Source organism: Hoplias malabaricus, chromosome 6 (genome assembly GCF_029633855.1).
Source record: "Hoplias malabaricus isolate fHopMal1 chromosome 6, fHopMal1.hap1, whole genome shotgun sequence".
In the NCBI taxonomy this organism is placed as follows: domain Eukaryota; kingdom Metazoa; phylum Chordata; class Actinopteri; order Characiformes; family Erythrinidae; genus Hoplias; species Hoplias malabaricus.
Genome location: NC_089805.1, coordinates 34,346,399 through 34,372,596, shown reverse-complemented (window position 1 = coordinate 34,372,596; position 26,198 = coordinate 34,346,399). Strand labels below are relative to the sequence as shown.

General features: G+C 39.6%; 1 protein-coding gene across 3 annotated transcripts; it reads left to right on the top strand.

Moving 5' to 3' along the window:
• The first annotated feature begins 15,237 nt into the window (after positions 1-15,237).
• trappc3 (trafficking protein particle complex subunit 3) lies at positions 15,238-25,943 on the top strand. Of its 3 annotated transcripts, none has more exons than XM_066674722.1 (5): positions 15,238-15,305; positions 21,716-21,813; positions 23,816-23,915; positions 24,699-24,881; positions 24,995-25,943. In XM_066674722.1, coding segments are annotated over exons 2-5 (405 nt in total). In that variant the 5' UTR covers positions 15,238-15,305; positions 21,716-21,811; the 3' UTR covers positions 25,115-25,943. The 3 variants fall into 3 exon arrangements, with proteins under 3 accessions (XP_066530819.1, XP_066530818.1, XP_066530817.1); XM_066674721.1 differs by lacking the exon at positions 15,238-15,305 and adding an exon at positions 16,431-16,553; XM_066674720.1 differs by lacking the exon at positions 15,238-15,305 and adding an exon at positions 19,752-19,950 and having other exon boundaries at positions 24,995-25,942.
• The last annotated feature ends 255 nt before the right edge of the window (positions 25,944-26,198 follow it).

The following is a 26,198-nucleotide window of genomic DNA, read 5'->3' as shown; positions in this document are numbered from 1 at the left end:
TTTAATTGGACAGTGACAATATTCACAGTCATGCAAACATTAGCTTTCTTATGTGCCTGTGCATATTGGTGTCTCATGTGCTCTGTTCAGCAGCTTTGACCTCAAATCAGTAGAGCTCTTCCTGTCCAGGAGCAAAACGGCTGGTTGTAGTTTGTAACACCTGCCCTGCAGTGGAATAAAGAAAGGGGCCAAGCCAGCAGGGGGTGGATCCCACTGAGACCCTCATGTCCGGCTCCAGAGGTGTTGACATGTTGTTTGATTGGAGCTCATTAGAAGCTTCCTGTCAGATCTTGTTAGATCCTCAGAATACTCTGTCTCCAGAGCCCTTAACACCAACTGACATTTACTGTGCTTTGTTCTAGAGAGAATTACAGTAAGTGGATGGCACTCATTTAGGTCGAGGATCATCGTCAAGGGTGTCTTCAGAAGAACCATCAGTAATGAATATTTATTCCTTGCAGAGATAAAATTATTATTAATAAAGGGTGTAAGGTGTTTATATTCTCCTACAATTTTAAGCATCCAAGAAATGGGGTTTGGAACAATGGCACAGAATAAATAAATAAATAAATATTTTCAGTTCCATACTTAACTTTTAACTGGCTTGTTCTTTAAAGAGCAATATTTGTGAGATTTGAAACATGTTTAAACAGCCTCCACATCATTAAAGGTCTAATTTAAGGCTTCATTTAAATAAGAACATTTAGGCCTACTTCCACTTAGGAATCTTATTTTGCTATTTTATTTATGTATGCATTTATTTATTTATTTAAAGTGGCAATTTCTTCAGTCAGATGCCCAGTGAAGCATGACATATTTAACCCAAGATGTCTAAAACATTTGCAGGAAATTATTTATTTTGGGCAGCTTTTTTTCATTTGTAAATTTTAATCTATTCCTGCCATTCAAACCCGCAACCAATTTCAGTAATAAAGTATAGTGGCGGGTATAAGTGCAGTAAAATAATTCACTGATGTGATATGAAACAGATGCTGTCCAGAGGGGACTGCCGAAAGATTTGGTTCAAAAGCAACATCAAGAAACAATCTTGTCAATAGAAGCACAATGGGCTGAACATACCCACATTGTAATAAATACATGAGGAGATTATTGAAATTATAAAACACAGTCTTCCTCAAAGTAAGAAATTTAGATATTCATCATCCATGTTACATAAAGATTCAAGAGCAAAGGCGCTAGCTAAAGCTGACTAAACAGGATCTTATGTCTCACAGATGTCACTGCATCAAGAACTTTTATTAATTTATAGCCAATGTAACAACATGGGCTTAGGATTACTTTGGCAAACCTTTGTCCAGCACTACAATACACATCCACATTTACATTCACAAATGTCCACAAACAAATTTACTGTGTCAAAAGGTGTATATTAAGTGTCCAAAAACACCACCAACTTCTCTGGGCATTTGAGATTAACCATTGCACAGTAGACATGTGTAATACGGTGAGACAAATCAAAAGTTCAAATAATGCTAAAGTATTAAAAACAACAGCAAATGTTCCCTTAAAGCTGACATTTGGATGTCAAAGCATATTTCAACCAGACAATGCAAAACCACATTCTGCACACAACACAAAAACATGGCTGTGGAAAAAGTGTGTATGTGTGGGTGCTGACCTGGCATTCCTGTAGACATAGCTTTTATTGAATTTGAAAAAAACATAACATACCATTGATGGTAGTAAGCCATCAAAAAGTGCTATTTTATTACTTTCAAAGTAACGCAGGCCAAAGATCATTTACAACCCACTGGTTTCTTTTTTATTTGAATTCTCCATAAAGAGAATTCACTGTCACTGATTTTGTTTGTAAGATGGAACCTGCAAATCCTTTAGCAATATAAACAAATATATGTATACTTATATTCAATACAGGTTATAATAAAGGTGTATACAGAATGATCAAATGATATAGAAAGCATATAGAATGATCAAAGTTAAATTTACTAGTTGAAAGATAATAAAAGGCCAAACTTGACAAATGCTTGAAAAATCTAATCAGGATTAGTGGTAATGTTTAGAGAATCAGTGTTTTCTCAGAATTACTGTGGTAATATGTGAGAAATTCCTCAAGAAGACTATGACTTTTCAGCAGCAGATTCCACTAGGCACAGAACGAGGAGGAGAGGAAGAATGAGAAAGCTTTCAGACAGATTGATGATGATAAATAAGGTGCAGACTGCCCTAATTGTAATAAGTGGGGGTTATTCCATCCCAGGAAAGGTGCCCTGCTGTTTAGGGGTTTGGATCAGAGTCCAAGAAACTAAAGAAATCAAATTTAACTGGCGCACAATAGAAGCCAATAATACAGATTCTTATTTATATGTGGAAAATCATAATCAATAATGTCAGCCTCATAAATCACACTCACTCCAAACAATTCATCTTGGCATTTTAACCAGAACCAATACCTTGCTTCATGAAAAGGGACTAGCAGTTGCGGTGTTCAATAAAAGAACATTCAGAGCTGTTATAATCTTCTGAGAAACCTTTCCGCATCTAAAATCAGGCTGGATTTGCAAGTGTTTGAAAATCTAGTGCCACATTTTTTTGAGGTAAACAGGGATAAAAGGGAGCCAAACCTGCAGTCAGGAGTTAAAGCCCTTGGGAACCTGTTTTTAAATTTTTTGGGGGTTTTTTTGTATAATTTTAAACTTGGAGGTTGTGTGAAATGTTCAACAAAATTTAAATAAAAAACACAAAAGAGAAATATGATAAATCTTTCCTCAAATATATGACCAAAATATGCTTCTTAGAGCTCTCTGAGAACGGTGTGGGCATGGCCAATATACTAATGCACCACATGAGTGACTGACAGCTCTCTATCACTGGAGAACAGAATGCTGTTTACGTTACCATGGCAACACACAAGACAGAGCAGTCACTGGGTTTTTACTCTGAACTGCAGTTGTCATTTTACACAAGACACACAATAAAATGGCACAGACGGATAGAATGGGCAATGCACAGGCATTCATGTACGAAGCTACGGATGTATTTTGTATTTATTTGTCTTTGGTGTGGTTTCATGTGATTATTTTGTTAACATAATTGTACAAACTGGATGCCTTCTAGAGCAGTGGTCGCCAACCAGTCGATCGCGATTGAAAGCTCGATCTCCAAGACCATGCAAGTCAATCACAATAAATCATGACTGCTTTAGTTATGGCATTTAGGTTACTACGGGTGTGTCATTCTGTATGCGCCATGGTTCGTAAGCTACCTAAGCAGGGATGTATAAAGCCGCGAAGTTGTGTCTTTGACCAATAGTGCTGTTGCTTTCTCTCTGCTAGTATGCCATTAAACACGCTGACCGAGTGTTGATGCTATCTCTGCTGTACTTAGACTTAATCCATTTTTGGATCAACAATCCGTTTTGTATTTGCTCTGTTCATGTCTTTCACTCCCTCCCCATAGCTTGGTAAATAGCTGGATAGCTAGCTTGCTCACTAATGGCTGCTAAGTGTTTAGCTCGCTTTAGTCTCTTCAACTCAGAGAGGAGGCGTGGCTATAGTATCCTTGTGATTGGTCTGGGTCGTAATGACATAAGCATTACCCACTTTTAGGTCTGCCCATTCTATATCGACAGGAGAGCAGTACTGATAATTTTGTAGAAGACATTTATCATATTTCTTTTATGTGTTTTTTTATTGAAACTTTGCTGAACATTGGGCGGCGCAGCAGGTAGTGTCGCAGTCACACAGCTCCAGGGGCCTGGAGGTTGTGGGTTCGATTCCCACTCCGGGTGACTGTCTGTGAGGAGTTGGTGTGTACTCCCCGTGTCCGCGTGGGTTTCCTCCGGGTGCTCCGGTTTCCTCCCACAGTCCAAAAACACACGTTGAAGGTGGATTGGCGACTCAAAAGTGTCCGTAGGTGTGTGTGAGTGTGTGTGTGTGTCTGTGTTGCCCTGTGAAGGACTGGCGCCCCCTCCAGGGTGTATTCCCGCCTTGCGCCCAATGATTCCAGGTAGGTTCTGGACCCCCCGCGACCCTGAACTGGATAAGCGGTTTCAGATAATGAATGAATAAATAAAATATACAAAATCTCAAAATGGGTTCCCAGGGGGTGTAAGAGCCTCATGTTTGGCTATATTAGACAAGAATTTACAATTGTTTATATTTTGGGATTTTAAAAATACAAACCGGATACCAAAAAATTTGGGACAATAAACAAATTGTGAATAAAAACTGAATGCAATGATGTGGAGATGCCAAATGTCAATATTTTATTCGTAATAGAACATATATGACAGATCAAAAGTGTAATCTGAGTAAATGTAACATTTTAAAGGAAAAATATGTTGATTCAAAATTTCACAGTGTCAACAAATCCCAAAAAAGTTGGGACAAGTAGCAATAAGTGGCTGGAAAAAGGAAATTGAGCATATAACGAACAGCTGGAAGACCAATTAACACTAATTAGGTCAATTGACAACATGATTGGGTATAAAAAGAGCTTCTCAGAGTGTCAGTGTCTCTACGAAGCCAAGATGGTAAGAGGATCACCAACTCCACCATTGTTGCACAGAAAGATAGTGCAGCAATACCAGAATGGTGTTACCCAGCATAAAATAGCAACTTTTAATCATCATCAACCGTTATCATCCTCAACCGTGCATAACATCATCAAAAGATTCAGAGAACCTGGAACAATTGCTGTGTGTAAGGGTCAAGGCCGTAAAAACTTTACTGGATGCTCGTGATCTCCGGGCCCTTAAACGTCACTGCACCTCAAACAGGAATGCCATTATCAAGGAAATAACAGAATGGGCTCTGGAATACTTCCAGAAAGCATTGTCAGTGAACACAATCCACCGTGCTATCCGCTGTTGCCAGCTGAAACTCTATAGTGCAAAGAGGAAGCCATTTCTAAGCAAGCTCCACAAGCTCAGACGTTTGCACTGGGCCAGGGGTCTTTTAAAATGGAGTGTGGCAAAATGGAAGACTGTTCTGTGGTCAGATGAGTCACGTTTTGAAGTTCTTTGTGGAACACTCGGAAGCCATGTCATCCGGACCAGAGAGGACAAGGATAACCCAAGTTGTTATCAATGCTCCGTTCAAAAGCCTGCATCACTGATGGTATGGAGTTGCATGAGTGCTTGTGGCACGGGTACTGAAATGGCCAGCCTGCAGTCCAGATCTTTCACCTATAGAGAACATTTGGCGCATCATAAAGAGGAAGGTGCGACAAAGAAGGCCCAAGACGATTAAACAGTTAGAGGCCTGTATTAGACATGAATGGGGGAGCATTCCTATTTCTAAACTTGAGAAACTGGTCTACTCTGTCCCCAGACGTCTGTTGAGTGTTGTAAGAAGGGGGGATGCCACACAGTGGTAAAAAGTGGCCTTGTCCCAACTTTTTTGGGATTTGTTGACAACATGAAATTTTGAAACAACTTATTTTTCCCTTAAAATTATTCTCTCAGTTTAAACTTTTGATCTGTGATTTGTGTTCTATTTTGAATAAAATATTAGATGTTGGCACCTCCACATCATTGCATTCAGTTTTTATTTTACAATTTGTTTAGTGTCCCAACTTTATTGGAATCCGGTTTGTAGATGTTTCATGTTCACAATACAAAATATTTTATACTCAAAGCATGGGTAGATGCATACTTTATCATGTTTATATGAATACTATTGAGCAGGGCAACAGACTTATGTGATTATACTGTGACTTTTTATGGATAATTTACCAGCACTTTGACCAGAAGAGGTTGTGTCCTCCTCGTGAGTCTTGGTTCCTTCCAAGGTTTCTTCCTCCAGCTTTGAGGGAGTTTTGCTTGCCATTCTTGCATTTGGCTTCCTCACAAAACCTAGGTGAGGTGTCTTTTTATGTCATTGATCTTTTGTCCTACAAGTTTTCTGTAAAGCTGCTTTGTGACAATGTCAGTTATAAAAAAGAGCTATACAAATAAATTGGAATGGACTGGATTTGACCTTGTGGTCTGAGCTCTCTTTTAGTCAGAAATCCCTGGACAGTAATTAGTTTCAGGCCCTGATTTTGTTTTAACAAAAATTTTAAATCATGTACCACAAGGTCCTGAAATGGGAAAACAGGTCTATGAACACATAGAATCCAAGGAACACACCATTTTGGACATGCAATTACTCTAAACCTTTGCCTGAGATTTGTTGTGCTTAGGGTGCTTTGTCTGTTTTCATTCTCTCTTCTGCTTTCATTTTTTTATTCTCTCATGTTGGCCCAAGAGGCTGAAAGTAGGCCCCAGAAAACTACAAAGAAAGAACTACAAAGGGAGCTCCAGTGAAACCCCGATATGATGTTCATGGCAGCGTGTGTTGAAGCTGGGGCATTGTAGCAGAAACTAGGTGACAAAAAGAGGATGATTTGGCCCATCCCAATAGTGCACTGCTGCTTTCTCCTGCACCTGTGGCAACTCTCAGAATTGGACCCCTGCCATGCCTGCCCCCCTGGCTACATCTTTGACTCCAAATGCAACCAAATGGCAGCCGAACAGAGAAAGTTTCCATTCAGAGCTAAGCCAGGATTCGAAAGACCAGAGAGGAGTACTTTTCACCAAGATCTGTGGCTAATTCCCAGGTCATTCTCAAGCAGCTGAAAGCAGGGAATATGTCAGAAGTTTGTATTATTATCTGACAGAGACATAAAACAAGAATTTAAAAGACAGTCTAGTGATAGTTGTTTTGGATAAGGAACTGTCACTAAAGATACAAATGATGCTGGGTTTGACCCGAGAGAGAGCAGGCAAACAAACACAACATAAACAAGCATGAGACACATTGACTACTAACCAAATGTGTACACAATGTGTATGACCAAATACACACAAATTAAGCAGAGGAGAATGATTCTGCACTAGTGACATTCTTCCAAAATCTTCAACGTTAACATCTGTAATCTAGAAGAAGCCACAAGAACAGCATGTGCCAGGTATGGCTTCCAAATGGGTGAGGTTATAGCAAACACAAAGTGCAAGCTTGAATATGCAAAGAGTGAAATACATCTTTAAAAAGGAAATTTTTTCCTACGAGCTACTTGGCCACATTTAATTCAAGCGGCATGCTATAGTTCCATTCAATGAATGCATGAATTCTGTTATTTTAAATACACTGTCAATCAAAGATTTAGGGACAAAGTTTTTCAGAATTTAGCATATTATTTTGATATTTATTAGCCACCTGGAATTTCTTACATACAAATTATCACTGCTTTAGAGCATGGAATAATTTAAACACTACATAGCACTCATCACACTACGGAAGCCCATTTCTGCCACCATAAAACACATACGATTACAACATAAAATACAAAATACAACATAAAATAATGATTAAAAAAAAGCATAGATTTTTTTTATTAATATGCAAGTTGCTATCTCAATATTTCCAGATACTACCTCATTATTTTGAGATACTAATTCAATGTATTAAGTTTATTATATTAAGTTACTAATTCAGTGTATTAAGTCAGTATATTGAGCTAGTTCTATGAAAACATTTTCAAAACCTGGATGAGGCCAAATTAGTAGTGTTGATGGGTGGTGTTGGGAGGTATTAACATAAATATGCACTCAACAAAATGCAGAAAAGTGGACTTCAGTGGTCAATAGTGAGCTACATTATTTACTGAAGTAAATTTTTTATGTGTATCTCTTCTCCAGGCTTCCAAACCAACCACCGCACTATTCTCCAAAATCCTACTGGAATATCTGTTTATACAGTGATTTCTCACACTAAATTTTCAAACCAGTCTCTTCTGGGCCCTGTTCTGACAATACTATTGAATTACGCTGATGTGCTATTGGCTACATTGGGGTTGTACAGAGGTTCTTGATTTATTGCTATGTTCAGGGTCTATCTCTGAGGCAGTGGTATGGAATCATTTACATACGAGTTGATGGATTTACTTCTGTGAAAATACAGCTACTAAAACTATAATGTGCATAACATCCCATGGTACTCTGCATCTGACGCCTATAAAATTGTCTTTATGAGAATATACTGGGGTGCATTTTTCATTATTTCATTCATGTGCATCTGTGCCCTTTGTGTCCTTTCAAATGAAAATATTTAAACTGCTGCTACTAACTTTTAGGAGAATTATGGCGCAGACTTTAAAGCATTTTTGGAGAAATATATTAAAGGTTATTTAAAACAAGAACATTAAACACATTTTTCAACACCTCACTCAGAATTCATTTCATTTTTATAGCTCCATTATTCAGATACCAACATTTCCCTTCAGCACATAACAGGAAATTTAAGGAGAATGGTGGCTATTGTGTGAGTTCTTATAATGTAAAAAAAAAAAAAAAAAATGCTGTATTTTTTTTTTCAGTTCTATGGCATAGATACATTGGTTATGTTTTCTCCCATTTATAACTGGTTACCTCCTCCTTTACTTTGATCTGCATCTGCCACAAGGTGACACTGTACAATAATTTGTACTTGCATGAAGTGACAGTAAAGTTTGGCATTCAGAAAGGGTCAGAGCTGTTAAATGTTATTTCCTGCATTACTATCAGTTTTATCACTTCCAAGTACCATTTAGAACCATAATATAAGTTAATGGCAGTACTCTCCTTATTAACAATGGCATGTTAGTTTTGAGAAAAATGTGGCTCATAACTGGCTCAAGTGAAATTCTATTCTTGATCTCATGAAAGCATCAGTTCAACCTCTGAGGCATTGGAGGATTACACAATATACATCTGATATGACAGGCTTCCAATCTCATGCTGAGCGTGAAAGCCTGTTGGATCTTATAATGCAGTTTGGAGCCTGTAGGCAGGGTTTATTACACTGTCAGAGGGATGTCATAGCAACATATGAGTGAAAGATATGACTGTAGTTAATATTTTATGTAACAAGTGTTGGGGACAAAAACACAAACCAGAAATAAAGAATATTTAGATTCTGTCAGGAACTTGTAATCTGCCTTACACTACCCTGAATTCATCTTTACAAAACATTCAGATATTTATCCTGATTATAAGGTGAGCAAATATAACACATTGATTTTTCAGATTATCTTTCCTAGAGTCTTGGGCACCTCTGTTTTATCTGAATGCTTCAGTTTGATCTCCTTTATTTACGTATTATAGGAATGTAATATTCATTCATTGTCTGTAACCGCTTATCCAGTTCAGGGTCACGGTGGGTCTGGAGCCTACCTGAATTCACTGAGCGCAAGGAAGGAACACGCCATGGAGGGGGCACCAGTCCTTCATAGGGTGACATTCACTCACACACTCCACCTACCAACATGTGTTTTTGGACCGTGGGAGGAGACTGGAGCACCCAGAGGAATCCCACGTGGACACAGGGAGAACACACCAAACTCCTCACAGACAGTCACCCAGAGCAGGACTTGAACCCACAACCTCCAGGTTTCTAGTGTTGTGTGACTGGGGCACTACCATACAATGCCATACAAGTAGAAGTGTAATACACACCAAGGACATCATGTAAATATGTTTATTTACTTTGCTTTATTAAATTAAGTTCAGTTCAAGATCATTTGTAGAAGGTTTATGGCATGTGTTAAAATGTTATCACGAAGCTTGTTGTCCAATCCTAAACAAACTGCTACTGTTGCTTTCACTGACCACTCCAGAACCCTTAAATTTTGGGTCCTCCCAAAGTTTCATTCTTTTGGTTTGTGGAGTTTATTCACACAAATGCCCCTCCAAAACTTGTTCATAATACAAATCATTGTATTATACAAAACTGAACTCAACAGAAATTAATCAAATAATATAAATAAATTGAGAATATAGTTAAAACATATTTTGTATAAAGTAGAACTTTTCTCTGATTCCTTATAAAACATATTCTCATTAAAAATCAGCTCAATATACCACATGAGGAACATGTGGAAATATTGTGTGGCATAATAGAAAGGCATGAGAAACAGAGGGTTACTGAAGTCCTGCATTATCAAGTTGTGCTGTGAAAATTGCATCACTGTATGTTGCAGAAGGAAACAGTGGTTCCCCTTACATCAACAACTCCTGGTCTTAGCCTTAGAGCTTGTTTTTCACTTACTCCAATAGGATGATGGATAGGGACACTATTAAAAACATACATGATTTAAAATAGACATTGACAAGCTCAGCATGGATCATTACATCACCTGTGACTGCCCTGCACCAAAGCTAGATGGGAATATAGCTTGTGGCTTCATATTAAGATCTTATTTAGCCAAATCAGTGAAATATGTCTCCCTGTGGGTTTTGTGAGAAACTCTGGGTCAGATTTTGAGACTTTCTGTTTGCTAAGCAACTCTGCTAAACACCCACTCAGAGATCACTGCTGTTTTCATGGTGTTTGCTGAATTTTCCCACTTAAATAAAGTGTGACTGAGCATCATTCAGGAAGATAGTATACAGGCCAGTATTGACAATGAATAACCCAGTGCATGCTAATAACTAAGACCTTTAGATCATGACTCTGTCAGTAGATCCATACTCTCCAGTGTTAAATTATTACATACATGCACAATCCCACAAGTCTCACCCTGCAGAAACGAGAACTGCTGAGCTAGGGGTCATTTTTATTAAGTAATAGCTACTGCTCTGCTTGATGTCTGAATTAATAACAGCACTACCTGTAATTTATGGGCAGAAAAAAAATGCTTACTTTCCAATCCTCCCATTTAGAGTGTGCATCAATGGTGTTCATGTAGGATTTATAAGCAAAGATTGCAGCCAACCTCATTACATTTCAAAGACAACCATGAAGGGAATTCTGGTGAGTGTGTGTTACAGCACTGTATTTGAGCCTTTAAAGCTCTGCACCATTCCCAAAACATTCTGTTCTCATTTTCTGTCTATGCACAGTATGTATTCTTAACCTGATGTTGTGATACACACCGCATCTTAAAGATTTTACCAACAGACTCTTCAGGTATAAGAACCGTTTCTACCTGAAGCCTGGAGTTATTGTGTAAAAAAGGTGGACTATTTAGGAGTACCACTGTGGATCAGAGAGTCTAAAAGATGTACTTTTGTTTCTTTCGAAATATAACATCACCAACCATGTTCCTTTCTTTTTGATTAGTGTAGAATAGTGGGTGATCTTGCTGATGCAGAAGAATAAACTTTGGATACTTCTGTAACATAATTCAAGTTGTATATTGTTCAGGAAAAGTACATCTACTCAATGGGATAATTGTACATATAAATCAAAAGTGCATGGGAGTGTACAAACTAAATAAACAAAATATGTAAAGCATGATGTAATGAGGTTTACATGCCAGGGCCAAATAGTTATGATACACTATACAGCTGTGGATTGAAACTATTATTATATATTATAGTAATAAATTTTATAAAATTATATTATGTTTTAAGTTCAATATATGAGATGTGTTATAAGAACTACATGTCTGTACATATCTTCTATTTACGTAGTCACAACAGACATGTTTTAATGTAATGTTGCATTTAAACCTTCCAAAACTGGAGTTAGAGGAGAATGAAGCTTCAGATCCAAGAAAAAGAAACCATGAAGCTGCTGATTTTTTCAGAAAAATCATAACCCCAGACATCAACATGACTGAATGTTTTTGGTATTACTTAGATCACTGGAGGTGTGGAAAATTACCCATTTTCTTTTCCTCTGATTTCTTTTGAAAGTAAGTTGAAAGTAAACTGCAAACATGTGAAGCAATAACTACAAGTTTTCTGCCTTTTTGAAAGTTGAAAAATTCACTTAGGCTTTAAAAATATTATGACGGGAAATTACTTTTCCACAATACCATGCATGTGCATCATAATATACCTAATATCAAAACCAGTAGGACATATTTCCTAGGTTCTGGTCTTAAAGGGCAACAGAGTATGGTAATTTCCCTGTACTAAACACAGCAACTAATGTCTGCAGGCCCAGATGAGTGAAACTGGGTATGTTCAAACATGGAAATAATGAAATATTACTGGAATGGAACTGGGGAACCCTACTATATTCTATAGAGAATGACTGGCATCACAGTGTTTGTTGCTGAAAGTCCTGATTGGCTGTGGGTACAAGCTGTTCTTGATGTGGGTGGTTTTTGCTGTGATACTTTAGCGTTTGCCAGAGGGGGTTTGAGATATGAGGGCACAGTCTGGGTGAAAGGCAACTGCAATGATGGACTTGCATATGTTTTGAAAACCATTTCAAATGAAACTTTCTCCAGGGCTACACTTCTATTTAATGCACGTGGATCACAATTTGAAGGATGCTGCAAGGGGATACTATCACCCAATTGAAAATGTAATATACCCTGATATAACCATGATACATATTTTTGTTGTGTGTATTGCATTCATATCTGAGATTGACCCCCTAGGTTGCTTTGAATACAAGCAAGAAGTATAATCAAAGCTAAACCTGTATATAGCGGTGACCCAGTGGCACAGCAGATAGTGTCACACAGCTCCAGGGACCTGGAGGTTGTGAGTTCAAATCCCGTGTGTTCTCCATGTGTCCACGTGTGTTTCCTCCGGGTGCCCCTTTGTCCTCCCATGGTCCAAAACCACATGTTGGTAGGTGGATTGGTGCCCACGGTGTGTGTGTGTGTGTGTGTGTGTGTGTGTTTGCACATAATGAATGAATGACTAAGCCTGTATATACTAAAAAGTCTAACTGGAAATAATATATGGAATGATTGTGTATGATGGAGTATTGATAATTAAGCATTGGTAAAAGAATTCAAGTAAAGAGATCTTGGAAAAGCATTTTTTGTGGATTAAAATATACACCCACAGTTTTTGACCGCTCCCCATCAGACCCAACCTGCCTCCAATTATTTAAATCCACAAACATTAATTTTTTTTTTTATAATTCAACCACTAATATGTAAATAGTGCAAATGTTCATATGACTGTCTAATGTACTGAAGAACACATGCTAAACTCTATAGTAAGACCCATTCAAATATTTTCTAAGGACTCTATAGGGTACAATGTTGCTATGGGTTTCTGTCTTGCTCAAAGGTTTCGCAGTTTTTAAAGTGTCTATAGATCATCTCTGACCTGTGTCTAAATCTGTTCCAGGAGTGAGTTCAATTGTTGCATTGAAACAAATGCATATTAGCCTTATGGTCATTAAGTAAATGCAAATGTTTAAATCTTAACTCAGGTCATTTTAGATTGCCCTCTGCTCCCAACACACCTGATGCAAATTATGAGCTAATTAACAAAAGTGGGTGTGAGAGAAAAAGGGTATACTTACACTGGGCACAGCTAAATCAAACCGGGCCAGAGTACAGTTGCCCTACTCCCCACTCCCCAGTTGGCCTGCTCTTACATTCATTCATTCATTATTTGTAAGTGCTTATCCAGTTCAGTGTCACACTGGGTCCAGAGCCTACATGGAATCATTGGGCGCAAGGTGGGAAAACACCCTGGAGGGGGCACCAGTCCTTCACAGGGCAACACACACACATTCACTCACACGGACACTTTTGAGTCGCCAATCCACCTACCAACGTGTGTTTTTGGACCGTGGGAGGAAACCCACGCGGACACGGGGAGAACACACCACACTTCTCACAGACAGTCACCTGGAGCGGGAAATTAACCCACAACCTCCAGGTCCCTGGAGCTGTGTGACTGCAACACTAGCTGCTGCACCACCATGCCGCCCCCTGCGCTTACACTGAATTTTAATGTTCCTTGCCTGAGCACGCTTTTGTGATCAGACTGGCTTTTATTTTGAATTGATTGCTTACACCCTTAAAAATAAAAGGTACTACAAAGGGTATGTGATGCCATAGAAGAGCCACTTTTGCTTCCCCAAAGAATCATATTTGTCTAAGAGATGTGTGAGTGTGAAGAACCTTTTAAAGGTTTAAAAATCCATCTCTGGTTCTTTATGGAACCAAAAAGTTGTTCTTCTATGGCATCACTCAAAGAACCTTTTGTAGCACCTTTATTTTTAAGAGTGCAGTGCAAACAGTTCCAGAACTTGGAAGAATATTTTATAATGTGAGTGAAACAAGATCTTGGCTAACTCAGACTATATATGCAAAAGTGCAAATATATGCACTAGGTGAAATACACAGATCACATGTATTTTACAAGCAATTACAAAAGCATTCATCTTATAACTAATTATTTTTCAGGAAAGAATAGTGTTTGTTATAATACTGTGGAATATTCCGCATGACAAAGGACAGAGGGTGGGCAAAGCCAGGCAAAGTGAGTCCCAGTACTGTCTCTTGCTGTCTCTCCAGGGAGTGCATTTTGGTTTTTATTGTTGTGCTGCTGTTTATTATGGATGTGGTTTGATGGTGTTAATGTTTATTATGTTGCTTTTTTGTATGCAGATGGTGGCAATATGTTTTGAAGGGACTTACTATACCCATGTGTCTTCACCTAAAAAGCCCTCTCCCTGCATTTTGTGTGACTGTTATGCATGGAGTTGAGCATTCGTGAGTCTTTCTAAAGACCAAATTTAAAAAAGGAGCATTTAGGCCATTAAGCACAATATAGATGTTGATTTCCTTTTGACAGCAAGAATGTTACAATTGGTAGCAGAAATCAGATTCTACTAAAGAGATGGGAAAGTGCAAGCAACTCTTCAGTTAATTTGGTGGCAAAAAGTGGTATACATGGAGCCATCACTAAACCCAGTGCCTGCCCAATAAGCTGGACATTGCCTGCAGCGAGGGCCTGCAGACAGTGTGAGAAAGGGTAGTGGCAGTACACTGTGCAATGGATGGTCCACAGCCTCACTTCTTGGAGGGGGAATAGAGTCAGTCAGTAGTTAAAGTAAGGGACAGCAGATTGGGACTTGACAGAAGCTTGATCACAACTGTGACCCGTTTCAATGAGCTCAGCAGATGGTCAGAGTGGACTGTGATGTGCAGCAATATGGCGGACCCTGAAATCTCAGCATAGCTCCCGTCAAACTGCTGTTAGTGGATGGAAAGTTAGCGGTAGTGAAGTGGGCCATGGGTGTCTAGCAACCCCATTTCAGTGATGGCAGAACTTGGAAACCCTACCATGCTTCAGCTCAAGAATCAGGAACAAACCCACAGAATAATGGGAAATCAGACACCAATCAGTTAGGCTTGCATACAGTTTCTGGCTCTAGGTCAGGGGTGGGCAATCTTATCCGCAAAGGGCCGGTGTGGCTGCTGGATTTAAGTCCATTCAGGCTCAAGCACACCTGATTTCACTCCTTTAATTAGTTGGCTTGAGTAAAACAAATGATCATGTGACCTCCTGGTTGGTTGGAACAAAAACCAGGAGCCACACCGGCCCTTTGCGGATAAGATTGCCCACCCCTGCTTTAGGTGGTAGCAGAGAGGAAGTGAGTATCCTAAAGCATTAGTGTTAACGGCTAAACTGATTGTCTTGGCCACTTGTCTAGGATCATTATCTAAGTTAACCACAATTTTGAGGCTAGCAGGCCTTTCCCAGGATGAGCTCATTCCAAAGTCACACCAGGACAATGTCACTTGGAAGTCTCATATGCATGAAGGTTGAGCAAGCAAAGAAAAACAAATCCACAGGAACACCTCAATGGATAGTGTAAAGTAGCACAGCAGCATTATGTGGAGGTATAGTGGAGAGAGCTACATAGGCTGAGATCAATGCCTTGGGGGCATATACCAGGGCATCTATGCAGAACAGTGGCTATGGGTGAGCCAGGTTGCATGCTGGGGCAGTGGAGAAGATCGGCATGAGCTAAATATGGGCACTGGCAATGGATTCCAGACCCCTTAAATCAGCTGTGTAAGTTTCCTCATTGGTAACTTTCTATGCATGTACTGACAGAACCTAGGTCACCAGAATGGCTGGCCAGTTTCCACATGGACAAAGAATAGACGAGGGGGCAGAGGCATGCAAAGTAACTCCCAGTGTGCCCCCATAGATCCCATGAGTACAGACTGTTTCTATATTTGATTATTTCTCTGGTGCTCCCTTGCTCTTCGCCCAGCACTACTTAAGCTGTGGCTGAGGCTTGTGCTGCCACTATCTCACACTGTTGGAGTATAGTGTGACCTTTGGCCTGGCACTGCTGTGGAGCGATGCACTGTCCACGTTTGCTCTGCTATGTAGCATTGCACCGATCACCCTCATGCTGCTAGGGAGTGTTGTGCTGATTGTCCTGAGATAGTCAAGCTCTAGGATGCATCTTGAATCGGTTGCAACTGAAACTCAGGCTCAAAGCACCATTCCTGACTCACATTTTCAAATGTTTGTTTTCCAGCATTGCCACTTTTCCTGCAGTGACCATTTGCACATCTGTCAAGCTCCACCCCTCTGGCATGCCTTAAGCTGTGTTAGGCAGCATCCCTGGCTGCATCAGAGACTCTGTCAAGCCAGTGTCCATTACTGAAGTGAATAGGACATCCATAAAGAAACAGGCAAACCTTAAACACACCCAGGCCCATAATCCTCTGCGTGCTTGTGGGTGTGGATTTCCAATTGCTGTTCCAGGCTGTCTATAGGGTGCAGAACACAGTTCACAGCTCATGCCTACCTTCCTCTTCCTCTGGTGGAAGCAGAGCCATGCTTGCTGCTCATGGCTGCCTTCTTCTACTTAAGCACACTGGTGAGTGCACAGTTCTGCACACAGTACCCAGATATCTTCCTTCACCTCAATGTGCTGATGGGTGAAGATCTCACTTCTCTGCTTACCACTCCTGGCTGTCAACATCTAAACTTCACTGCTGAGTTCTGTGATACCATGGCTGCCCTTATGTCAGTTTTTGAATATGGGGCTGTAGCCAAACAGCTCCTGGTATGTAATGATCACCATAGCAGTTTTCTCACCTAGTAGCTGGCAAGTCAAGGACACACTCCTTCTAGTGACTCACTGACCTGCCTAAGAGTGTCGACACTGACCAACCTTGGAGCTTACCTTGACTAGTTCCCCAGCTGTGTAACTGTCATACTGTAGGTGTTGTTTCTGTCTTTGCTGCTGTCAACCACTACTGTCAGTTCCTGTGTGTTGTGCTTGCAGCTGCAACCTTCACTTTTTACTCACCACACAACGTCCTGCACATGCCACCCTGGGCCACTCTCATTTCCTTTTGGACCTCTTGTATGCTGACTTCTGCTTAGTGCCTCATTTATTCTCCAGCATCTGCTAATGTGCTCAGCTATGTGTTGCTGGGTCCTCTAAAACTCTGTGACTGAATTTCACTCTGACAGCATCACTGCTGCATTGCACGCCACAGGTGAGTCAGTACATTGTGTGTTTTTATTTATATCCAAAGGAACAAAGCCATTCTAGCATTTCAGTGCAAACTCAGACGAAAACCTAAACTAACCCTTTCCAAGAGGTGAGGGGGCAGGGTCTTTAAGACTTAGAGCCCACACAGAGCCTTTGTGTTGGGGCCATGGCAAATGTTTATATGTCCACTAACAGGGTAGAGCTAGTCTGTCATGAGTATACATACTCTGTGTGAAGTTATTTAAAGGTGATGTTTGTGATTTTAATCCAACACACTATTTATAAAACCCAGAGAATATTTCCTCACCATTTCCTTGTGTTTGTTTGTGCTGTAGATAAAAATCCCTTTGTTTGTACACAAATCCAACTCTGTAAATGTGGAAAGAAACTTAAGGGTCTCCATCCAAAACGACTCTCTCTGCTCTGCTGACTGAATCACGATAAATGGCACCTGATGGTGGTTGGATTGTGGAGAGACCTCAGAACATTGAAAAGCATGAAAAGGGATAAGGATGTCTCTCTATTTATGCTCCATAGGTGGGTAGTTGGGCGGCACGGTGGTTCAGCAGGTAGTATTGCAGTCACACAGCTCCAGGGATCTGGAGGTTCAAGTTCAAGAAGTTTATTGTCATTTCAGCAGTATACAGTGTTTACAGTACACAGTGAAACGAAATAGCGTTCCTCCAGGACCAAGGTGCTACATAAAACAATACACAACATTAAAGTGCAACTAGTGCAAAGCTAGTGCAAACATAAAACAGTGCACACACATTAAAGTGCAAAAGACATAGCTAATAAAACACAAACCAATATACATACAATACAATAATACAAGACAATACAAAAACCAAAAGGTGGGGGGGGAGTCTGGATGTGAGGGCTCGATACCTGCTTCGATACCTTTTTCCAGACGGCAGTAGGTTGAAAAGTGTGTGTGAAGGGTGTGTGTGATCTCCCACAATGCTGAGTGGTGTACATGTCAGTGATGGAGGGAAGAGACACACCGATAATCTTCTTGGCTGTCCTCACAATCTGCTGGAGAGACTTGCGATCTGCCACAGTGCAGTTCCTAAACCAGACAGTGATGCAGCTGGTCATGATGCTCTCTTTGACTCCTCTGTAAAAAGTGGTGAGGATTGGAGGTGGGAGATGAACCTTCTTCAGCCTTTGCAGAAAGTAGAGGCACTGCTTGGCTTTCTTTCTGACGTTACTGGTGTTAGTGGACCAGATGAGATCATCCGCTAGGTGAACATCAAGGAATTTGGTGTTCTTGACAATCTCCACAGCAGAGTTGTTGATGTTCAGTGGTGAGTGCTCACCCCTTGTTTTTCTGAAGTCTACAACCATCTCTTTGGTTTTGTCCACGTTCAGAGACAGGTTGTTGACTTCACACCAGTCAGTTAGCCGCTGCACCTCCTCTCTGTACGCTGACTCGTCGTTCTTACTGATGAGACCCACCACAGTCGTGTCATCAGCGAACTTGATGATATGATTTGAGCTGTGCATCGCTGCACAGTCATGGGTCAGCAGTATGAACAGCAGTGGACTGAGCACACCGCCCTGGGGGCTCCAGTGTTCAGTATGATGGTGCTGAGGTCTCCCAGTCAGGAAGTCCAGGATCCAGTTGCAGGTTGTAGGTGTAAGTCCTGCTCCGGGTGACTGTCTGTGAGGAGTTTGGTGTGTTCTCCCTGTGTCCATGTGGGTTTCCTCCGGGTGCTCTGGTTTCCTTCCACAGTCCAAAAACATACATTGGTAGGTGGATTGGCGACTCAAAAGTGTCCTTAGGTGTGAGTGAATGTGTTAGTGTGTGTGTGTTGCCCTGTGAAGGACTGGCGCCCCCTCCAGGTTGTATTCCCTTGTGCCCAATGATTCCAGGTAGGCTCTAGACCCAGCGCGATCCTGAACTGGATATGCGGTTACAAATAATGAATGAATGAATGAATGAAAGGTGGGTAGTTGGGGTATACTGACTAATTTTCGCTGTTAGTTAAGGTGGAACTGATTCCAAATTCAGGAGACCACTAACTGCACGAAAGTGCTACAAAACTAAACAGCTCGAGTTACAAATTAGGTTTTAATATTTAAACATAATGATGGTAATTAAACTGTGAATTAAAAACTTATAGACAAGTAAAAGTTCAAGCACAAACAAGCTTAGGCCATTTCTTTTTCAAACATACCTTTCCACATTAAAAGACGCAGAGATTCTGAACAACAACAGGAGGCTGGACATAGCTCTGCTGTAAAAACATTTCTCCAGAATCGTCAACGTTGCCTTTAATGAGAATTTCTGACTTGTGCTGGTTATACATCGTGTACCACTGATGTAATCTGCCCAGAAACATTAAGTGCAGCGTATTTCTGCTTGTATACACAGCCATCTTGTGGGGAGAGATGAAAATTGTGGAGTTTTGACCAAGGCAAGCTAAACACAGTCTAAAATCTATTAATTGTATTTCACAAAAATGATGCAAACGAACACACGTGGTTTATATACAGATTACAATGAGATAGATCTACAGGGTTAAGTAGATGCAACACGGAACTCTAGGGAGAAAAAAAAAAAAAAACAACTCCCAAGATTCAGAGCGAAAAACAACCTCCGGCGAACGAGCAGTGCTTCAGGAAGTAGCTTTGACATCGATACAGGAATACGACTAGCGTTTTACGAAGATATATTAATAAATCATCATTTGAACGCTACCTGTAGTCGGCTGTAATACAATACACCATGTCCCGACAGTCCAACAGAGGCACCGACAGCAAGAAAATGGTGAGAGTATCTCGTGTGTCTGTGCTAAGAGCGTTTAGTGCTAATGTTGTGACTGCGGGGCTCCATACACATCCACTGGCGGAGCGACGCCAGAGTTGGCTAACGTTAGTGACAGTTTATGAACCTACTTCATTCATTTCAGATGCTGTTTATTTCAATCTATTAATCAAAGTGGAAAATAATCCGTCTATTTGCGACTAACGTAGTCAACAACACTGATGCTTAGCTCCCTGTTTGCCAGCCTTTTCCGAATTTTTCATTCCACCTTAAATGTTGAATCCGCTGCTCTGTTAAAGGTGGTATAGCAATAAACGTTAAGCAGAGAGAGAGAGAGAGCATTGTCTGACAGAGTACCTTTTATTGTTTCTCTCTCTCTTCAACTTGTTTTCTGACACTAGAACTGTGTAATGCTGTGCTAAAGGTGGTATGGCGATACGGTTAAGCGTGTGGCTCAGGATGTTTAGATGTATATCATGGTTGTAATTCTCTTTCGGCTTATGACAGACAGGTTATCATAGTCTAAATTAGTTAATGTCTGGTCATTCTTATAGACGGCCCTTTTGCTAGTTGTCAAGTGATTCCAAACGTCTTTTGTGAAATAAAAACTTCTGTGGCACTATTCCACAAGAGTTTAAACAAATACAGCTAAGCTGTGTAACTAGTAAATATGAAATTGCAATTAGTAAACGCACGTTTCCTGGCAACAGTATGAACTAAAACCCGTTAGCTACATTCTCCTGTGTAATGGACATAAACAAACTGAAATGAGACTGGCCTCCAACAATTAGTACCCACCTACGGAATGCTGGTACAATCTTTATAGATATGTTCCAGTATGTAGTAAAAAGTGTTGTCCAAAATAGTTAAAAGAGACGCACACACACCCTTTACTACAACAAAGTGGAAATAAATCCCTGTTAATATGCTTAATTTCAGAATAAATGTTGGATAAGCAGAATGTCTACAAACATTTGGTCCTATAGTCTGTATGGACATAGAGCAGATCAGCCAGCATGGTCAAACAATTTTTACTTATATTTGTTTATATCTTTATTTGCACAGTAGGAGAGCTGGAGGTTTCAGTGTTTAATTTTTCCTAAATGTGTCACTGTAACAGTATTTAAAATACTGCCCACCTCAATAAAACTAATTATCTTTGTTCACGAAGGAAAGTGGCTTTTTATAATGAAGAATGGAAAGCAGTTCAAAGTTTGGTTCTCAGTAATGTGCGTTCCCTCTACATCAGCTCTCAACAGTACAGAGTTATTTTGGGCCACAAGGAGGTGCCCAAGACTTGTAGAATGAGAGACTTGTCACATGATGAGTAAACATATTAAGGAATGAGTGTAAGTCCTGAACTGACATAGCATTGTTGTAGTTTACTATCTTTCCTGTTCTAGCAAACAGTTTGCTCATAAGAAGCATGGGAGCAGGAAAAAAAACACTGAAAGATATTGAGATGGGTTGATCTAAAATAATGTTCATTTTTTTACATGTACGTGTTACATCAGTACTAAAGCAGTGCTGTTGTTCAGCCGTAGGTGATAGTTTAACATCTGAAAATATAAAGATGTAATGTACATCAACATGTAGTCATTCCAACAGTCACATGATTTACATTTTCAGCATTTTATAATGACATAAATTGAGTTAGCCAAATAACTAAGTAAAAATGTTGATTCCTTTCATAAATAATCAATGCGGTGAAAGAATGTTAGCCTTTTATTTAGTTTTCTGACTTTCTTGTGTCCACTTTCTTCAACAGAATTCTGAACTGTTTACTCTCACATATGGAGCCTTGGTCACTCAGCTATGTAAGGATTATGAGAATGATGAGGAAGTGAACAAGCAGCTTGATAAAATGTGAGTTGTTCTCTCTCTCTCCCTCTCTCTCTCGCTCTGTCTCTGTCTCTCACTATAATTAAAAAAAAGATTAATGACCAGAGAGAATTGCAGTTCCCCAGAGTTATAGATGTCCCCTTTAAAGGTAATATCTACTATTGTGGGGAACTACATTTCTCTCTGGGTTATTTTCACAAGCTCAGCGTCTTTTAAGTTGGAACAGGGTGTTTGAGAAGAAAACCGATGTCTGTACGTGCCTTAACTTGAACTTGTCTAGAATGTTTTTTATTCACTGTTTAAATTACCACAGGAACTCATTTGTAACTTGAGCTCTTTAGTTTTCTAGCGCTTTCGGTCTGTTTTTACTTTCATGCCATTAGCAGTCTCCTGAATTTAGGGTCAGCTTCAACCTAAAAAATCTGAAACAGCAAAAATAAGTAAATTTTCCCACTTATGTAGCAGGAATAAAGCTATGTCCTCATAATATGTCATGATTTTCAACATTTGGAGGTCTATTTGTTGTTTCTCTGCCTTGAGCAGAGAGAGAGAGAGAGAGCATGTCTGACAGAGTACTTTATATATTTTTCTCTTTCTCTTCAACTTGTTTTCTGACACTAGCATTTTGTAAACTCATTAGATTGGTTTCCAGCACAAAATCAGACAGGACAGCTAGCAAATGGTGAGGAAGCAACTTGTGAATTTTATGGAAAGTATTTTTGATTAAAATTGTAAACATCACTTTAAATAAAAAAAAAGGACAACATGCAGAACACTGCAGTATTTAAATTGAATGTCAGAAGAGATTAGAAGGAATGTTATTGAAATATATTCACACAAAAAAAATGGAACTACATAATAGAACCACAGTCAGAGCCATCACATTCACAGTCAAATGGCGTAAATTGGGAACAGTTTCCAGCCTGTTACAAAAACACAGCAGCAACTTTTTCAGTAGATAATGAAAAATATTAACACCACTGGTAGTAAAAAACACTTGAGGAACATAAATGCTCATTACACATCTTCCAAAAAAGAATTTGGACCCTAAGCCGATTACACTATAATAACATTCTGTGGACAGATGACTCAGAAGTTCATGTTTTGGAAGACATTGGTCCCATTTCATTTGGCATAAAGCTAGCTCAGTATCCCACAATAAGAACATAATACCAGCAGTCAAACTTTGTGGTGGAAGTGTTTTTGAGTGGGGGAGTTTTGCTGCTTCATGGTCTGTGTGATTTGCCATTATAGTAGGAGGATGTCCATACCTTTTTAATATTATTACATTGAAATCACTCTCTGGTCTTCAGTAAGGTCACATAGACCATTCTTTTAACTTAAGACCATGTTTCAGCTGAATGGATTAACACAAAACGTTCAGTACTCAAAATGGTGTGTGGCTTGTTTTTCATTGCACAGTTTGCAACAGTACTGTTGGGTCCCGTCTGTTTTCAGTGTAACTGTAAAGAGGATATAGCTTTGTCTCCTTTCTGTCTTATGGTTCTGCTAGTTGAACCAAGTGGATGATGTGGAACATGTACCACACTGGGTTGTGGTAGGAAAACGTACCAGTTTACCACATTTGAGACCTCCAACTGCCCACAGCATGATGTAAAATGAATAGAGCAACTGTGTGGCTGAAGTACAGCCTATTTAAATGGATCTGTTTCACTTGCAGTACACTCACAAATTCCACCCTTTGGAATAGAACCAATGCTAATATTCATAATGATATATGCTTGTTTCTATGTATTTGTTTTTACATCACTGAAACCTTTAGAAGTTTGTGTATAGGATTAGTACAGCATAAGCTGTGTGGACCTTCAGAATTTCCTTTAGTGCAGAATTTCCTTTTTCAAATTACCTGACATTTTTGCCTTGAACTGTACCCAATGTTAAAGATTAAAATGAACCATAATGACAGTAGTTTTACTAATGAAGAGGCATTATAAAAGAATGTGAGAATACTATTTGTTCTAAAACGCTCTGATGAATTACCTCACGTTTTGTCTACTTTTCAAAGGGGTTACAATATTGGAGTGCGTCTCATTGAGGACTTCTTGGCTCGCTCCAGCGTAGGCAGGTGTCATGATTTCCGAGAAACTGCTGATGTCATTGCAAAGGTAACGGAGCACTTCTGATACCTTGTAAATATGCAGGAAAACAAGTGGCTGCAATTTGAACTCCAGACTCCAGTAAGCTTCATAGTTTAAAAGCTTTCATCACTTCGACATTTGTTATGATTATTCTGTTCCTTGCAGATAGAGAAATGTCCCAGCAATGCCACCATAAATTAAACTGGCTAGCCAGTTGCAGCATCAGAGTCTCAGGTTGCCTGTTCCCTTGTGTTTATTGTCTTGGGTCCATAATGGCCAGATGTACTGTTACTTAGACCAGTTACGAAACATTGCACTGCAGAAAGTGTTAGTTCACACTAAAAGAATGACAGTATTTTGCTCTCTTCCCCACCCTGTTCTCTCTCTTTGCTTTCCACTGTGGGCCACGTTGTCAGATGTTAATCTACAGTGTGTCTGTTTGCTCAGAGCACTGGGCTCCTCATCAGAATACTGAGTCTTTGAGCCCTTTAGCACTTCCATTGCATCCATGAGGAGAGTTCAAAAAGTCGCTCTGAGGTCAAGATTTCCAAACTCTCCTTTCTCTGTGATTTAAAAATATAACCAAAGATATTTTTGCAGCTGTGGTTGCTTTCATGTATATACAGCACCTACAAATGATATTTTCAGAAGGGTTTTGGAAAATACAATAAAAACAATTGAAGCTTTATTTAACTGACACAAATGAAAAAGAAACACATATTTTAAGATTATTTAGGCAATATATATTTCATAATGTCAAAGGATGTGTTTAATACTTTTAATTGTAAAAGAAGCACATTTCATGGACAGGTAGCTTTCAAGATGTACCTGGGCATCACCCCGAGTGTGACAAACTGGAGCCCTGCTGGAGATGAGTTCTCTCTCATCCTGGAGAGTAATCCACTGGTGGATTTTGTAGAGCTTCCGGACAACCACAACACCTTAATCTACTCCAATTTACTCTGTGGAGTACTGAGAGGAGCTTTGGAGATGGTAAAGATATTTTATTTGGGGTGTTTATATGATTAATATACATGTAGGACTATGGGATTATATTCAAGAATTTTGATGTTGCTTTTCAATTTATACTGAATGGTTTTCCCCAGGTTCAGATGGCAGTGGATGTGCGATTTGCTCAAGATACACTCAGAGGAGACAACGTGACAGAGATCCGTATGAAGTTCATCAAGAGGATTGAGGAAAACTTGCCTGCTGGTGATGAATGAGTCTGTTGTGCAGTTGTGATGTGTTAGTGCTCAAGAAGCATTGGCCTTTTGGACCTGAGAGAGTTAGAAGTTTTGGTGGGAACAAACCAACAGTTTAGTAAAAAAAAAAAAAAGCGGATCCTGTTTCTGGCTCTTCAGGCATTGCAGTCCAGTACACACTCAGTCATCTTTTCTACCCATTCTCTGCCTTTATTGTTAAGGCACATGAAACCAACTGAGATGTTTTGGCTCTCACTGTTGTCGCATTTTCTGTGTTTGTTTTTTTGTCATTGTCTTTTAGTTTTTGTTTATATATGTATTTTCAGGAAACAAAATTATTGTACTGGCTTTCACCCAGAAATGTGACTAACTGATGATGTTTTACACTAAATTACCCTCTCCCATTCACACAAAAAATGTTTTGCCGCATTGTAAATTGTCTTTGATAGCAAACACAGCACAGGGGGACAAAATGGAATTTGGTTTCACAATAAAAGTTTCTTTGTTCCTGTGTTATAGATTTTCTAAGTGAAGGAAACAGCAGAAGTGAGAGGCTCATTTTAATTTGGATTGTAATTGAGCACAGATGTACAGTGTATCCCCTCTTACTGGGGATCTCTTTATCTCTTGTCTTGGCCCCAGATCGGAAAAGTTTTCAGACATGTGGAACTTGTGGAAAAAAAATTGCATCTCATAATTTGGCATAACTTGGAAATATTATCTTGATTTAGTTTGTTTGTTTTTTAAATTTTTTTTGTTAACCTTTTCTCTTCTGTAATTGATTTAAGGCACATGTGAGTATATTTATTTACAGATAGCAAAATCAATTGAAATAAATGTATTTAATGAATGGGAATAGTGTCCGATCCGTCTGTGCTCTCAGACTCTTATGTATTTTTAGGTCAATAGCATGCAATGTCTTCCTAAACATTTTAATAATTTTGATGCATTGCATGGCACTGAAATGTTTCCTTATCAGCTGAGAACACGCAGGTTTTATCATCCATCTAAATACAACATGTTACGAAAGGGGCCCATGTCTAAGTCAGAACAGAGCTGCAGTCTTATGCGGTCTGGTAGAAGACAGGCTATATGGAAAGTGCGA

Coding starts and splice junctions, on each gene's coding strand:
- trappc3 (XM_066674720.1), top strand. CDS start 19,909: ATGTCCCGACAGTCCAACAGAGGCACCGACAGCAAGAAAATG. Junction 21,814..23,815: donor AACAAGCAGCTTGATAAAAT/GTGAGTTGTTCT, acceptor TACTTTTCAAAG/GGGTTACAATATTGGAGTGC. Junction 23,916..24,698: donor CTGCTGATGTCATTGCAAAG/GTAACGGAGCAC, acceptor TTTCATGGACAG/GTAGCTTTCAAGATGTACCT.